Genomic DNA, 15,445 nt, shown 5'->3' with positions numbered 1-15,445 from the left:
ATAAAATATGAAAATTATTTCATAACTTTCATGCATATAGGTACCAGAGGAATAAAGGATACCTTCTATGAGTGCTGTGTTGCATCTTCTGTAGTGGTACGTTGTGTTTGCAGCACACATGACACATGCAAATCTTATAGTTTTATTCCCTGACAGGCTGTTCTTCACTCTGGCTTCAATGACCAGCCCCGTGGCACAGAGACTTCATCTTTCTTGTTTGGTGAATCCAACGAATCGGCTGAAATCAAATGCATCCGTTTGTACCTGCTTTGCCCTATGGTGGCTACCCTGCAACAGGTGTGGGACCTGGAGACTGGCATCTTCATCTGGTTCTGTGATGGAGGGGTTGCTGCTCCTCTAGGATACCATGGACCCTGAAAGAAGGTCAGGTGGCAGTGTGGAGCCATTTCTGAGGAAGACAAGATCCTTCCCTATTGCTGCATGGAAATGGGCAATAAATACTTTGGCTCTCACTGTTTTGCCTACCGGGTATATACTTTTCTGTGAACCATAGCAGCAAGGGCAAATAAACCTGACAGGACAGCAAACTGATCTTTACAGTGGAAACATGAGTTCAGTTCCCTGCATTGCATCCATACCGTAGATGGCACCACACGTGACACAGCTGAAGGGCAGGTCCCACAAGCACAACACCAAACCATTGCATTCATCCAAAACCGTTTTCCATCAGGACAGTGTTGGCTTCGGAGACCAGAAAGTGAGGATTCCTTGAGGAAGCTAAGTCATGGCGCCCAGGGCGAGAGGGCGTACCTCCTCACTGCCCCTCATGCCGGAGCCTCCGGACGCCTAACACGGTGCAAACCCCCAGGCTGGCCCGTTTTAATGATTTTTTTTTTTTTTCCTTCACATTTTGTTTCAAGCCACAATTTCGTATTTTCGGCCGCACCAGGTGCTGCTCCGCGCCAGTGCTTACGGCCGGTTTCGCTGCGTGAGCCGCACGTTGAGACCCTGGAAGGAGGAGCGGGGCGCGAGGCCCCTCAACGGACCCCGCCGGCGTTTAAAGGGGGCGGGGCGCCGAGCGCGCCAGGCCGCCGGCCAATCAGAGCGGCCGGCCGGCTCACCCAACCGGTTCGCCCCTTTCTTTTTGGGGCAGGCGGGGCGGGAGCGTGGGCGGGGCGGGGGCTCTTTCCTCCCACGGCCTCTCGGCCGTTGCTGGCCGTTGGGAGGCCGGGCCGGCGGCGGGGCGGGGCGGGGGCGGGGGGCGCACGCCATGCTGATCACGCTCTGCTACCTCTACCTATGGGCGCGCTGGGGGCCTTGCTCGGCGGCGCTCATCCGCCGCACTGTGCGCCGGCTGTATCGCTCCCGCTGCTCCTTCACCTTCTGCTGCTGCGCCGGCTCCCCGGCGCCCTCGGCTCGGCAGCCGTGCAGGCAGGTGCCGCCCGAGGAGCGAGTCTGCCTCAGGATAGGGAACAAAGTCTTTTTCACGGACGAGACGCAGGTACCGTCCCGAGCTGTGGGGCTGGGGCCTGGGAGGCGCTTCGTCCGGCGGTGCCCGGGGCTTCGCGGGCGGGGAAGCAGCCGTGCCGGCAGCGGCCTCCCGGGTTACCGTGGTAACGGCGAGCCGCCGTCCCCGCCGGGCGCGAGCGGAGCTCTGCGGCCGCCCCTTCCCCCACGGCGGCCCGGGCGCGCTTCCCGCCGCGGGAGGGGAGGGGAGCGGCGCGGCGCTGCGCTTCCCGCGGGCGGCCGCCGTCGTGGGCTGAGGTGGCGGAGCCTGGAGGGAAAGGGGAGCAGCGGTTGCGGGCCTTGAGGATGCGCTTTCGGCGTCAGACAGCGAGCCTGTCAGTGGCCGGCTGGCACGGGTGATTGAAACGATAACTCGAGTAGCTTCCCAGGCCTGTCACAGCCCTACTTGTCAAGGCTTAGGTAAGGCCCAGGTAGTTGCCTTGGTAGAAAATCTTGGTACGCTTGTAGTTACCTCTCTTTGCTACTATAGATTGTTGGCTTAGGCAGTGGCCTGAAGAGTGTTTTTTACTATACGTGTATAAAGCGCAGCTTCGTAAGTAGAGCTATGGCTATACGAGAACTAGTATTTCCACATTAGTAACGTACTTCTAGTAATTACAAGGCTTTAGTCTAAAAACATTTGCTATGCTTCTGCATTCAAGATTTGCCTCAGGGATTTAAAACGTAGCTGAATCTGTAATGGAGTCTGAATTGAGCTTGTGGTTACGGAGAGCTGCATGCTTCGCCTGATACAAAATGTTGTTTCAAGTGAGGCAAATGACACAAAACCCAAGAACTATGAAAATAATTTTTTTGCAGATGGACAGTGGGAGAGGAGGGTGGGGTGAGGCTGTGGTAGCCCTTTACAGTGGAAAAAGACTCTGCCTGAACAAGTTTCACTTGCTGCCTCATGAAGTACAGCTGAAAGTAAGCTTACTTCTGACTTTCAGGTTTGGAAGTGGAACTCCTCTGGCAACCCACCTCAAATAAGCTGAATGTTGGATTTGGCTGAATTTGACTAAATACCTGAATTCATGTGGATAAAATCATCTTGATCTCCTTTCTGCTGATGTTTATATGTGTGTTTATGGAAATTATCTCTGTTGTTACACATTTTACTTAAGTGGGTGTTACTGAAATACACGTTTTGCTTAAATGGGTGTTACTGAAATGTGTTTTTGAAGCATGTCGTTGGCTAAGTGCTACTCTTTAAGAAGCAGAGAAGCTTTTCATGAATTCAGTGTGAGAAGAGGGTGTTTTCAGCAGAGTGAGAATAAGATCACAAATGCTAATGGAGTTTGTTCAAAAATAGTCTTTTTGCTATCTAATGAGCAGATTATTTCATACTTAGAAGTGACGGTGACAATCTCAGAATCTCACAGGAAAGTTAAATAATTAGTCACAATTCGATAAAGCTGTTAAAAACAAAACCAAATAATTATCCATGTGCTTAGAGGAGTTTGGCCTCAGTTGGCCTGGATTATTGTTTTGTAAATCATATTTCAACTAATTTATGCTGTTCTTTGCTCCAGTTCTGCTCATTTCTGAAATAGCTTCTCCTTGGTCCTTGCACAGTAAGCACATTTTTTTTCTGTCTGCAATGTTATTCATGCAGACTGACTTTATAAGCTTGTCAGCTTATTTTTGTTTATTGGAATTTGGGAAGCCCTCTAGGGAACTGTAGTTTGGCTTGAAATCTGGCATAAAGTCAATGCTATTACTCAAAATGTATTTGTCTCTTAAAAATATGTATTGAAAGTTACGAGTTACATTTGACTCTCAGAATCCCTGTGGAAGATGCCTGCCACGCTGCACCTCAGTAGTGTGGCATATAAGGGCTCTGATCTGGCTGCATTAAAGATAGAGGCAGCATCACTGTGGAGTTCTCTCTGTCATCTGTGAACACCATGAAGAGAAAAAGGTTAACTAACATGCTTTTTTGGCTTCTAGGAACCTAACCTACCCGAGCTACTTTGCTTTTTGAGTAGGTATAACTGCCTCTGGACTGTGATCAGTGACTTCCTTCCTTAAGATAAGATACGAGCAAGTCATAAATCGTAACCTGTAAAGGTTTTTTTGCTTGGTCTTTAATCAGATTGGATGCTTAAGATAATATAAAGCTTCATGAGTGCAGTTCACTTTCCTGTGGAAGGTAGCAATGTTTGCTCCTGCAGCTTCTGTGCTCAGTAAAGCTGGTTGGATTGGCAGTCTATCCCCATAGGCTTAATATTGTGTGGTTTCATTTTAGATGTGGACTGATGTACACATTTAGTGTGCTTTAGGGAAATTCTCTTATGTTTCCACATATGCTTTGCACACCTTGAGTAATTACATGTTTCTAGTATAGTAGTAGCAAAATATCTGTTTCTAATGTTTGCCACTTTTAAAGTATGGCAGAAAAATTAAGTTAAATGCAATATCTACGTAAAAGTTGATGTAATATGGTGTAGAATCATATTATGTATTGAGAAGCTTTAAGGGTCTTCAAACTGGTTTTGGTCTACTGATTCCAGCTATTGAGCTTTATTTGCTCCTTTGTGAGGACAAGAAAGGGAACCATTTTTATAATTTAATGAAGGAAATGTTTGCACAATGGTCTACTAAGTGGATAGACTACCTTATGGACAAATTTATTTTGAAGGAGTTAACTCTAAATTTAGAGTTACATCCTGAATGAGTAATTTTGGTGCAAATGCATGAGGGCGTAATACATTTAAAAAAAAGAAGCACCCTTTCCTTTTTATTTCAGATATTTTGTTAAGATTTTAAAAATCACTTTTTAAAGAATTTATCCTGAGGATGTACGTGTCCACAAAATATAACTGTGTTTATATAACTGGCTTTACAAAGCAAGTCCTGAAGCTTTGTAAATTAGGTCTAAAAATTAGATCTGTGTAGTACATAGTTCTTGGGTCACTTGTGGCTCACAGCTTGCTTCGTCTTTTGGCAGGTGGGTGTAGAGACAGCATACATAGCTTAGCAGTGGGACTGTATGTTTCCTGGAGGATTGTTACCCAACCAGAATCAATGCTGCCTGGACCACTCTTCAGTTAGAGGGGCTGTAGTGACAGACCAGGCAGGTTGTGCGTTGTTACTGCTTTCTCAGACCCTGCCAAATAGCAGACAACACCCTTCAGCCACCAGAACTGAGACAGCAGAGCCATGGGTTTGTGTAGTCAGGGGAGAAGGGAGGAGGAAGGGAAGAGGCCGGGTGAACTGCAGTGTGAGTGGGAGAGGAGGATCAGGTTGAATGAGGGGTGTTGCCAGTGGCAAATGGCCCGCAACACTCACAGTGACAATGGCATAGAGGTCTTGTGGCCTGCTCACTTGTGCACTCTTCCTGTAAAGCAGGAAGCTGGAGTCCGAATTGTCTTAAAAGCTTGGTTGTCACTTTTAGTTTTACTTTTGATCCTGATTAATGGTTCAGACCTTTACCCCTTTTTTTTCCTCATGAGGAGTATGAAATAACAGAGACCCTTCATGTAAGGCTGAAGGGTCAGATTTGAATTTAGGTTGGGCATAATTTAAAAATGAATTATTAAATCAGATGCTTGCTATACAGACTTACTTTTCTTTCCTGTCTCTTTCAGTTCCTTGATGACTTAAACAGATGGAGTCTACTTCTCATTTCTCCTTTTATTTATCCTGATAAGTTACTTAAAACAGAACATATAGCTTTTGTGACAGAAAGCATTTTAGCTCAGACTGATAATTTGCAGAATGTACCCGGCTCCTCAAAAGAGGTGAGTAGTTCTCTGTTTCTTGCATAGAAAATGGTACAGGTGCGTCATTTGGTAGGTATAAACCTAAAACACTTGAAGGAAAAATAAAAATCAGTGGCAGATAGATTTTGTGCATTTATAATGCTACTGGGAATCAAAAGGTAATCTCTTCATTAAAATGAATCAGTGTTAATATTCTAGTGCTATTTTATGCTTCAAATAGACCCATAGGTATTTTATTGAGATTTTTTTAGTAGCACACTTCTCACACACTGCAGGCTGTGGATGACAACTGCAGAATTCCATTGTGACTGTGGATAATGCATGTATGGTTACATACGCTGAATACGAAAAAAAATGCTTGAAAGCTGTCATACTAAGGCAGATCAGAAGTACTTTTAGCTCAGTATCCTGTCTCTGACACTAGCTGTCACTGAAACAACTGCCTCTGTAAGAATATACAGAGCAACCATATGTTAAGATTTCTGAAAAGTTCTTCAAGCCTCCCACCAAGTGGTTGTGAAAAGTTGTGATTGAAAGAGAAGTCTCCCATGGAATCTTCCTTTCATTGTGATTTATGTAGAAGTTAAATTATTATACATTTGGATAATTTTGTCAGTCTGAAGAAGTAAGGCAAAAATTAAGCTTTTAATCTCTTTGCTATAAAATGTAGTGGGGGAATGGCAGTAATTCTTGGTTGGAATTTTATAAATTGTGTTTGCCTTTTAATGCATAATACTTAGAAAATGTTGTTGAAGCATCCAAAGATACAAATTAAACTAGTACTGAAATCCGTATGGCAAGCATACTTACAAAATGTTCATGTCCTAGATACTTAGAAATCTAAAAAGTGTCTTCTCCACTACTATATTGGAAGTGTGAAGATGTGGATTTAAAAGTTGATGTTCTAAAACTCGAATTACTAAATATATAGCATCCCTAAACAGATTATCCATAAAAATAATATCCAGACCATATCAAAACTTCTGATGAACTTGAAATAATGTGTCTCTCCCCTAAATTTTGTTGGCTTTATAACTTCTTCCTCACATGAGGAATGCCTGCTGCCTAGGCATCTCTGCTTGGATGCAGATCTGAAGGGGGATAAAGATTGTAACCCAAAGCAAAAGATAAACTCACCTTGCATGGAGGAAAAGTCTTCTAAGCAGTACAAGGTTTAGTTCCTTCTCAGTTGTGTGTCAGTTGTGCAGTCAGTTGTGCGTGCTGTATGCTGTCTGTAGTGAAGAGGACAGAATGGATCCTATTCTCTGCTGGAAAGAGGAGAAATGGAAAGTGCATGCTAGGATACCATTGGGTAGGCAGTAATAAAACTTCTGGCCTGGTCGCTGGTGTACCATAAAATCAAAAGAGGTCTCCCACTAAACAGGCAATGCCACAAGCTAGGATCACAACCTGGGGTCAGTCAATAAGATGTCTTCCTGTGTAGCACCCTACAGGGCCATCTGTCATCCTTGCTTTTTGGCATCAGGTTTCAAGTTCCTTTTTGGAGTTAAAGCAGACCTGTCACGTCCGCAGGTGCTTGCTGCCTGTCCATTTCCCTGGATGAAGTACATATATTTTCCGGGCTACTTGTTCTGGGAGATGATCCAGGAGTCCTTTGCTGGAGTGAACATTGAGAGCAGAGTGGTTGGTAAACAGTCTTACTTAACTGGAGTGCAGGAACAGAAGGACAGATTGGGAATGGGTGCAATTCCAGAGTTGTGTCTGCAATCGAATTTTTAGTACCTCCACCCTCCATGGAGGCCTGTCACTTCTAGAACAGAGCATGCCTTTGGACCATGTTAGTCTTTGCCCTCTGGAGGAATGATGTCCAGGTGAAGTGCTGCATCAGGCAAAATCATTATCTCCATGAAGCTCGGAGTGTGAGGACTGGAGGTGCCGAAAGCTTGTTGAGAACTCCAAGTCCTTTTCGGATGAAGTCGTCTGACCCGGCTTCCACTAGCCTCATGTTTCCTTGGAGCACACAGGAAGTAGCCACATTAGCTGGTTTGTAAATGTTTTTATTGCCTTTGATGTAAGACTGTGGAATCCTTCCAGGTGGGCCCTACTTCTAGGAGATAAAGTAGATGGGACACCTATGTGGTCTCAGAGTGCACATGGGAAGTGCTGGGCCAGTTCAGACAGATGGCTGAGGGAGATTTATTTTTTTACTTTACTTTGTTTTTTTCTTGTAGCAGAGAGGTCCACAAAAACACCTGAATTAAAACTTTAGTTTGGTGTTCTTTTGGGATTTATTGTTCAGCAGAGTTTTTAAATCTTGTTGGTTTTAATTGCTTTTTCTTTAGAATGGCAAACGTTTGCATTCTTTTGTATACGCTAATAATTAACTTGATTTGTCAAGCTCAAAAGCGATAGTCCAGGCAAAAGACCGCAACTAAAGAGGGAAAGGACTGCTGTTTTATTTTGTTTATTGTTCTGTGTACATATCACTTCTAGTGAAGTGCTTTTAATTCTGCTACCTCTGGCAGCCAGCTGTCAACATAGACAGGGGCTGTAAGAACAGATTGCCTCTGTGACCTGTGATAATTTCTAGACAGAAACACCATTCTTTGTAGGGCTATCAGCGATCTGTGACTGGTTTCTGTTGAAACTGAGGTGGACTCAGGAAACAGGAGTATAAATAATTTCTCATCTCTTACTAAGAGCTGGCCTTTAATTTTGTCGTCTGACGGAATTTTGATTAAGATTTCTAGCCATAGCAGGAAAGCTCAGCCTGTTTGAAAATATTCTCTGAGCATTTTTGTTATGTAGTGAAGCAAATGGATTGTTGCATGAGCAGGGTTACAAGTCATATGTCCTGGCAACAGCCTTGCTTTGTGAGGTTCTTCTATGTATTCACTTTATTTGCACTAGACAGCAATAACTACTTTTTACTTGTTAGCATGTGTAATGTTTCACTTGATGGCATGCAAAAAAGCTTGAGAGCATCAATATATCCTCCTCTCAGTTTCCAGGTGACATGTGGGTGTTACCTGCTTGTGCCTGTTCTCTAGGTAAGAAAGGATATCTAAATACAGTGTGAGTCTCTTACCCTCCACCACAGAAAGTAACCCAGAGTCATATGATTAGGAAAATAGAGAAGGAAGCTGGTATCCTATATCATAAATATATTTGTCATTTTTGTCACTGATGATTGTGAATTGCCAACAGTTAGCAGCAGGCTCTTAAGAGTTTTATGCCTTATGACTACAACTAGAGGCTTCCATTCCAGGTGTGGATGTTGTACCAGTAGACTAAACACTGTTGGGAATACCTTCCATCTGGGAAGTGATGGTGTTGTCCAGGTCATCACTCAAGGCAGTTGGTTGGGGCAATTCTGGCTGACTTGGTCACAGACTTCCCCAGTGACAGTGACTGGATGCTCCAACTACAGTGATTCACATCTATCAGAGTCTGGTATATCTATCTTCCAGAAGGGTATTTTGTTCTGCTTCAGACATGGTCAACAGTAGTGTGCCCAGAAATATATCCTGTAACTTCAGAGCTGATATTTCTTTGTGGTATGGCCATGGAGATGACCTTTCAGAAGGTCCTGGAGGTAGAAACTCACTGTTGTTCCTTTTACTAGTGATTGGTTATGTCCAGGAGTTCAGGACCCGAGTGATACACCTGTCATGAATTTGAGGGCTGGCTCTCACCAACTGTATGTTCTGGTGTGGCTGGTTTGAAGCTGTTACTTGCTCTTGTGTTACAGAGTTGGAGCTTAACCTGTAAGTTGCAGCATGCAGCTGGCCTTGTGGTAAACATCAACACAGTGCCCACACATTGCTATCTTTTTCTTTTTTTGAAACTGAGTTTGTTCACTAAGGGTGATGTATCAGAAGATACCAGCCAGTTGTCTTGTTAAATATCCAAAGGCCGTGCCACCAATATGAATATGGACTGGATGGTCTTATCTGGGTTGCACTAATCAAAGACTGTCTTTGAGACTGACTTAGAAAGGAGATGAGACCATTAAGGTTGTATGAAATGTCAGTTTCTTCTTTCTTCTTGTTCCCTTGGGAAATACTGTAAAGTCAAAAGTTGGAAATAGATTCTTTTGGCTATTATGTACACCACTTCACTGCAGTAGATAAAAAGTTAAATTTAGCTGATAGTCTAATTACGAACAAGTAAAATATCCAAGAGCTCACCTTCAGTCAAAAGAAGTGGTTTTTCTTACTGAGTTTAATCAGTGTGTTACATCTTGTGTGTAGTGATAAAAGGGTGAACTTCATGAAAGTGGTTTGGTGATGACAGCATCAAAATGCTGGAGTTGCTATGTGGGAATCGCACTTTGTTTCACAGTATTTGGAACATATTACATGGTGAAGGCTAATTTTATTTTGGGTCCTGAAAACAGGTGGTGATTCACAGTGTCTAAAAACGCCTTCACAGGAGAACAATTGGTTTGTGTATCCTATAAAGGATAAAGGCTGTGGTATCATTCACACATTTTTTTTAACGGAAATTGGGTGCCTTATTTTTTCTTTCAGAATTGACCCTTAAATCACTGTATTTGTTAGTTGTCTGAATATTGTTTTGTTAGGTACTGTTGTTTTGTAAACATAAGGCTTAAAAGGGGTCCTTTTCGGCTATGAGTCAGCAGACAGATTTGTAGTCTTTAGTAAAGTGCCTACCCTTGAGAAGGAAACCGAAACTCTTTTCACTTTTTCTCCACTTGTGGATTTTACAGTTAAACTTGAAACTTGTTCTCCAAGATGGTACAGCTGTGTAGTTTGGGTTTAACAAACCTTCTTGAAGAAAACAAACCCAAGTGTGTCACTTTGATAATGCTTCTTTTCCAGAGAACAGAATTTTTGATGTAGATAAGCAGCTTGAATCTTCATTTAGTTAATGCTTCTGATAGGGTTTAATAGAAGTACACACTAATAGTTTACTTTTGCTCGTTTTATCAGCACTCTTTTTAGAATTTGTGCTGAAAGCTATGTCTTGGAAATAGATACAAATAGAATTTTACTTATAGAATATGATAATGGTCTGCTGACATTTTGTGTGTTACCTGAAGCTTTTACAGCTTTGATCCTTGGGAAAGATGTATTTGTACTCCCAATTTGCTTTCAACACTTAGTGTCTATGTTGCTTTGTTTACTACTGTCAGGACTGAATCTTGTAGCAGGTATTTCTTGGTACATGACCCTTCCTCAGTAGGTTCTTTTGGTTGTATGCAGTCTCATACATTGACCTTTGTAGTCATGAAGGGTGCACTTTTGTGTGAAAGGAACTGTCAACTGAAAGCCTTGCTGGTTGAGATGTGTTTTCTCATGATACTGTTAAATGTAGTAGTTGGTTTAAACACATCAGGCATCACAGAAACAAGTCTTAAAAATGATTCTGCTAATGTAGCATTCTATAATCCTAGTAGCAACTCTTTTTTTTTTTTTTTTAAGTGCTTTCTTTAAAAATACTTTCAGTCCTTGGGTTTGCCAGTTGTGCTATTTGGTTTGATAATGTCCCTCTGTTGGCTCCGCCTACTGTTGTGCTGCTTTTTAATAGCAGAATCCTTTGGGAAGGAAGGGCAGTTTTTATTTGCAGTTCATCTTGCAGACTCATAGTACTGTTAGTGTTTTGATGTTTTTCTGTAACCTTTTCAAACTGAAAAACATGCATATGCTTTATTCTAGATTGTGAAGTGGTCAGACTATTGTTCACCATTGGCCTATAAACCTGGTGAGCCCTATAAGTTAATTGCTGAAGCAAGTGTAGATAATTTCAGTAACCTTGGAATAGCATTCATGGAAGACAGGCTTCAAATGGATAACGGAATGGTGCCACACAAGATTGTTTGTAAGTATTTTCATGAGTTGTTTTTAATGGTAGAACATGTTTGTTTCATGGTTATTTTAGGACTGTGCACAAAGTCTTTATACCTACATAAAAACCCGTGCTTTTATTTTGGCACAATGTTTTCTTCCTGTTGTCATTCTAGGCAGTTAATCACTCTGTAGCACTATTGTATGTTATACTGAATACTGTCAAATACAGAGATCCTTGAAAAGTTAGACCACTTTTTGAGAAAGTTTCTCTCTTTACAGAATGTCTTACAAATGCAACAACAGAAGTAACAGAAAAATGGATCAAAAGATTTTTTTGGAATAAACCCCTCTTTCTTTAGTGCCTCATAAGCTACTGCTGATAATTAACCTTAATATGATGAGATCTCTAAGTATCCAAGATGATGTTTAACCTTTTGCAAATACATGAATGTGTAAATGTCAGAAAGGTGAAGTTAGAAAATATTGTTTCTGTAAGTCCTGTCTGTTAGATTAATTAATCTAATTGAAAAAAAAATACAGAAGATTTTAGGTAATGTTCTCTTTTTCATATTTGAAATGAAAGTGTATTCAAAGCTAAACATAGGTTGAGAGCAATTGCTGTTACTTGACCATCTTAATCATTTAGATCACTGAGAGAAAAGCTCACAGATGCTTTCTAAACAGGGAGAGGGATAACAAGGGGAATGAGGGTGGTGTCATTGCTAATTGAATTTTGAAATTTTGGTGGATTGTTTATTTCTTTAGGGGGTGATTTTAATGATCTCAACAGTATGAGCCATTGTGTCCTCATTAGTTTAATAGTTTCAGCTAAGGCAGAGAGGGAGTTCATGGCTAATTCCACAGAGAGGAGAAGGAAGTAGTTGTGCTTGCACTTGTAACACCATTAGCTGTTTTAATATCATTTTTATAACCCCTTTTTCTTATTCTTTAACTCTTCCAGCTGTCCACTTACAGGAATCTACTCTGAAGGAGTTGGCACAGGTGGCACCATCTGTAAAAGAGCAAAGTGTAAGCAGTACACAAATGGATGAAGTAACTCCTGCTGCCACTTTTGGGATTACTGTTAAATCAGGATTAGGAGTAGCTAAGTCTGCAGGACAAGGTGAAGGGGAGAAATCCAAGCTAGAGAAAGAAAGTGAGCATGAAGATGAATCTAACAGTCTACCTGACAAAGAGACAGGTGCTGGAGAACATCATCACTTGCATCTTTCCAGCTGCCATGAATGCCTGCAACTTGAAAACAGTACTATTGAATCTGTCAGATTTGCCTCTGCAGAAAACATTCCAGAACTTTCTGATGATTGCAATAGCAAACTGGAAGAGAAGAATGATGACTGTCTAGCAAGGGGAATAAAGAGAATAAACCTTGTTGGAAAGCCTCCTAATGTATTGATTTATCTTGGCTCTGAAACTGCAAAAGTGGAATTTGAGCAGATAAAATCAGTGCTGCAGGAATGCATTGATGCAGACAGCTACACCATCTACCAGCTGCATGAGGAACAAGTTCTGAAAGCTCCATGGATTGATAATTCACTGCTGTTGATCATTGCCACAGAGGAGCCTATTTCTGAGGAGAACCACAAACAATTTATGAAGTTTTTATCTAAAGGTGGAAAGATTCTGGGGTTTTCTTCATCTTTTACATTTGATGGCATACAAATAAAGAGAAAAAACAAACTGAAGAAGACTGTTCATGAAGTAGTGGTATCTAAAATGAACAGTACTGAAATTAAGTTAAATCTTTTGGTCAGTGGCTGCATTTTTGAGGAAGTGATGAAGGAAGATACCAGCAAAGTGAAGATACTGAGTCAATTAAATAATGCTGATAAAGATACAGTTATTGTTCACCTGACTTATGGAGACAGTGGAGGAGAAGCCATTCTTTCTCAGGTAGTGTGTGTGCAGAAGCTTTAATTTGCTCATTGCTACATTATGTTGTGGTTTGCTAAAAAAGTTCACTTGTTCCCATTGCGTGCTCTTGGAGATGCTTGTCAAGGGAGGTGTAGATGGAAGTCTCAGTGAATGTACAAGGACTCTGAACGTAGAACGGTTTTTACTTGATCCTCAGGAATAAGTTTAAACAATGGCAGAGAATGTCGCTGCTGTTCCACTTCTGTGTTTTTACCATGTAGCCATGCACACGTAGATCATGCAAGATCACAGTGGGTGGTAGAGGAGAGCAGATTTGCATAGCAAGCTTTTTCAGGAGCAGAGCTATCCTTTTCTGCCTGCTAGAAGTTGTGCAGTGGTACAACTGTGCATTTTGCAGATTTTGGGAGGTGGCAACAGGAAGAGCGGAGTCTTTGGTGGACTTGGGGCAAAAGCTTATACTGACAAGATAAAAAAAGAGACATCGTTTAAAAAAAATGAACTATGGTGAAACAGAGAGTCAGGAGAGGATGTAAAATGAATCTCGCAGGAAACTTGAAAGACTTCTCCTCTTAAGGTTTAAGGTTAGGGTAGCCAGCATTTCTGGACATCTGACTAGTGAATAAGAGTCAGCCTCTATTACTTGTTGCATGCCATGCCTAGAAAAGCTGCTGTATAATTCTTGCTTGACCAAGTAACTACACAATAAAGGTTAGTCTCTGACTGCGCTGAAATGCTGTTGTTGATTTAGGTCTCTTGGTTTTCTTTTCGCTAGTATTGCTACTGTTTTCTCAGTTATATTCTCTTTGTATCTTAGTTTTGTGAATGTTTTGAGTGATACAAAGGTGGATAAGAGGTAACATTAAGTTTAGAAAAATCAGTTTATGCCCCATAAGTATGTGTGTCCCTGGGTGTACCACCTGTGCTATTAAATCTAGAGCCATTTTAGCCATTTCATAGTAAAACTTTTAAAATGAGCGTGAAGGCAACTTGCACGTTTTGAGTTATCCTCAGTAGGAGCAGAGGTAAACATTTTCTTTTTAGCATGGCTGTTGCAATTATATTACTTTCCTTACTCTGTCTTTGCTTTCAAGCAACACATTGAGAAAAGCAGAGGAAGATTTATTTACCAGTATTTAAGTAGATGAGGAATATAATGGAGACATAGCTGAAAAAACATTATGGAAGATTCTAGGACCTATTTTTACCAATATTTTACTTACAGAAGAACTTTCTCAGGAGCCCAGAGTACTCAAATTTAACTGCTCATGTATCAGATAGCGTACACTCTTCTAGCAATTACGTAATTCAGAAATATTCATCGGCTTTCTTAGAAGTGCTTTTGTCTCTTACCAGTTTATCAGATTAGATGTTAGCTTTTTGGAAACTGTTATACATAGTAGCATGTTCATAGCTTTATGTAGGAAGCTTTGCCACCCATGTGCTGTATGCTTGCCCTAGAAAATTGATTAGATACTGTTGCTATCCGTTTCTGCAAGTTCCATCATAAAACCTGCTTTGCTGTACCGTTTAAATTGACCCTTCTGCTGTAGTAAAACTCAATACTGCAGAGGTTTTCCCCAGAAAAAGGGCATTACAGTATAGCTTCAAAAATCAAATTAAAAGGATTAGTGTGTCATTTTATAATTTTAAATGACTTCCAGTCTGGATTTGAAAAGCCTTATTGTTTTCTCTTCAGGGGACTGACAGTGACATCAGTCATTAAATATTCTGTCACAGGCTTGTGGTTTCCTTTTTTTTCTGTAGTCTTCTGTCCCTGTCCCACCATTTCAGCATATTTCCCTGAATTTCAATAAAGCAGATCATACATGAAAGATGAAGAACATCATTAAAATGTGCAAAATTGGAGAAATGAACAAAAATGATAGCTTGTGATTTTAATTAAATGAATATGCTTATAGTAGGCTACAAAGGCTTTGAACACTTATTTAAAAAAAAGAAAAGGCACAGAAACCACCAAATACAAAAATCCCACTAAAAACAAACCAAAAAGGAGGGCTGGAAGGGATTTCCCCCCCCCCCCTTCTGCATTACATTTCTACTTTTAAGCATCTACTTCAGCCTTGAGAAGTGATTCTCTACAAGGTGGTGTTCTGGTGTTCTTAGTTCTCTTTCAGTCAGAAGCATTTCTTTATTTGCACTGATTGCAACTTAATTCATGTGACACTATAAGGACTTGCTCAACCCGAGTTCTACGTATCTTGCGTAACCTCTGGTAAAGCTCTTTCAATTTTAATGTAATTCTGCTCTTGTGCAAGCCAGAATATGACCAATATTGCTGTTGGTTCTAGGTTGCTAGTAGACATGAAAAGCAGAAGTTTAAGTTAGTAAATACAAGTTTGAACAACTCCTCCAGGAGAAGCCCAGTTTATTAAGGTATATTGTGTGTAGCTTTCAGAGAAAATTGTAGTGTAACTGGCAACTGTGATTCCTGTATTGTAAACTATAAATATATAGGTAATCCCTAGTTTATTAGGATAATAAAACCCTACTTGTGTAGTTATGATGAAGACATGAGAAACTTTTAAATTGCACTAGTAACACTGGGGAGTTCGGCAACCACTGTCA

General features: G+C 41.2%; 1 protein-coding gene across 1 annotated transcript in view; it reads left to right on the top strand.

Moving 5' to 3' along the window:
• Positions 1–577: 577 nt before the first annotated feature.
• Positions 578–15,445, top strand: part of HLCS (holocarboxylase synthetase) — a gene marked incomplete at its 3' end in the record, with an annotated part of 121,807 nt that continues 106,939 nt past the window's right edge. The window contains exons 1-4 of the mRNA XM_082009430.1: positions 578–1,462; positions 5,058–5,210; positions 10,835–10,997; positions 11,928–12,877. Of these exons, the coding sequence (XP_081865556.1) occupies positions 1,232–1,462; positions 5,058–5,210; positions 10,835–10,997; positions 11,928–12,877 (1,497 nt within the window). The 5' untranslated portion in view covers positions 578–1,231. The remainder of the gene's footprint in view (positions 1,463–5,057; positions 5,211–10,834; positions 10,998–11,927; positions 12,878–15,445) is intronic.

The sequence above is a fragment of the Phaethon aethereus genome (assembly GCF_964289735.1).
Source record: "Phaethon aethereus genome assembly, chromosome: 1".
Classification (NCBI taxonomy): Eukaryota; Metazoa; Chordata; class Aves; order Phaethontiformes; family Phaethontidae; genus Phaethon; species Phaethon aethereus.
This window is presented reverse-complemented; position numbering and strand designations above follow the sequence as displayed.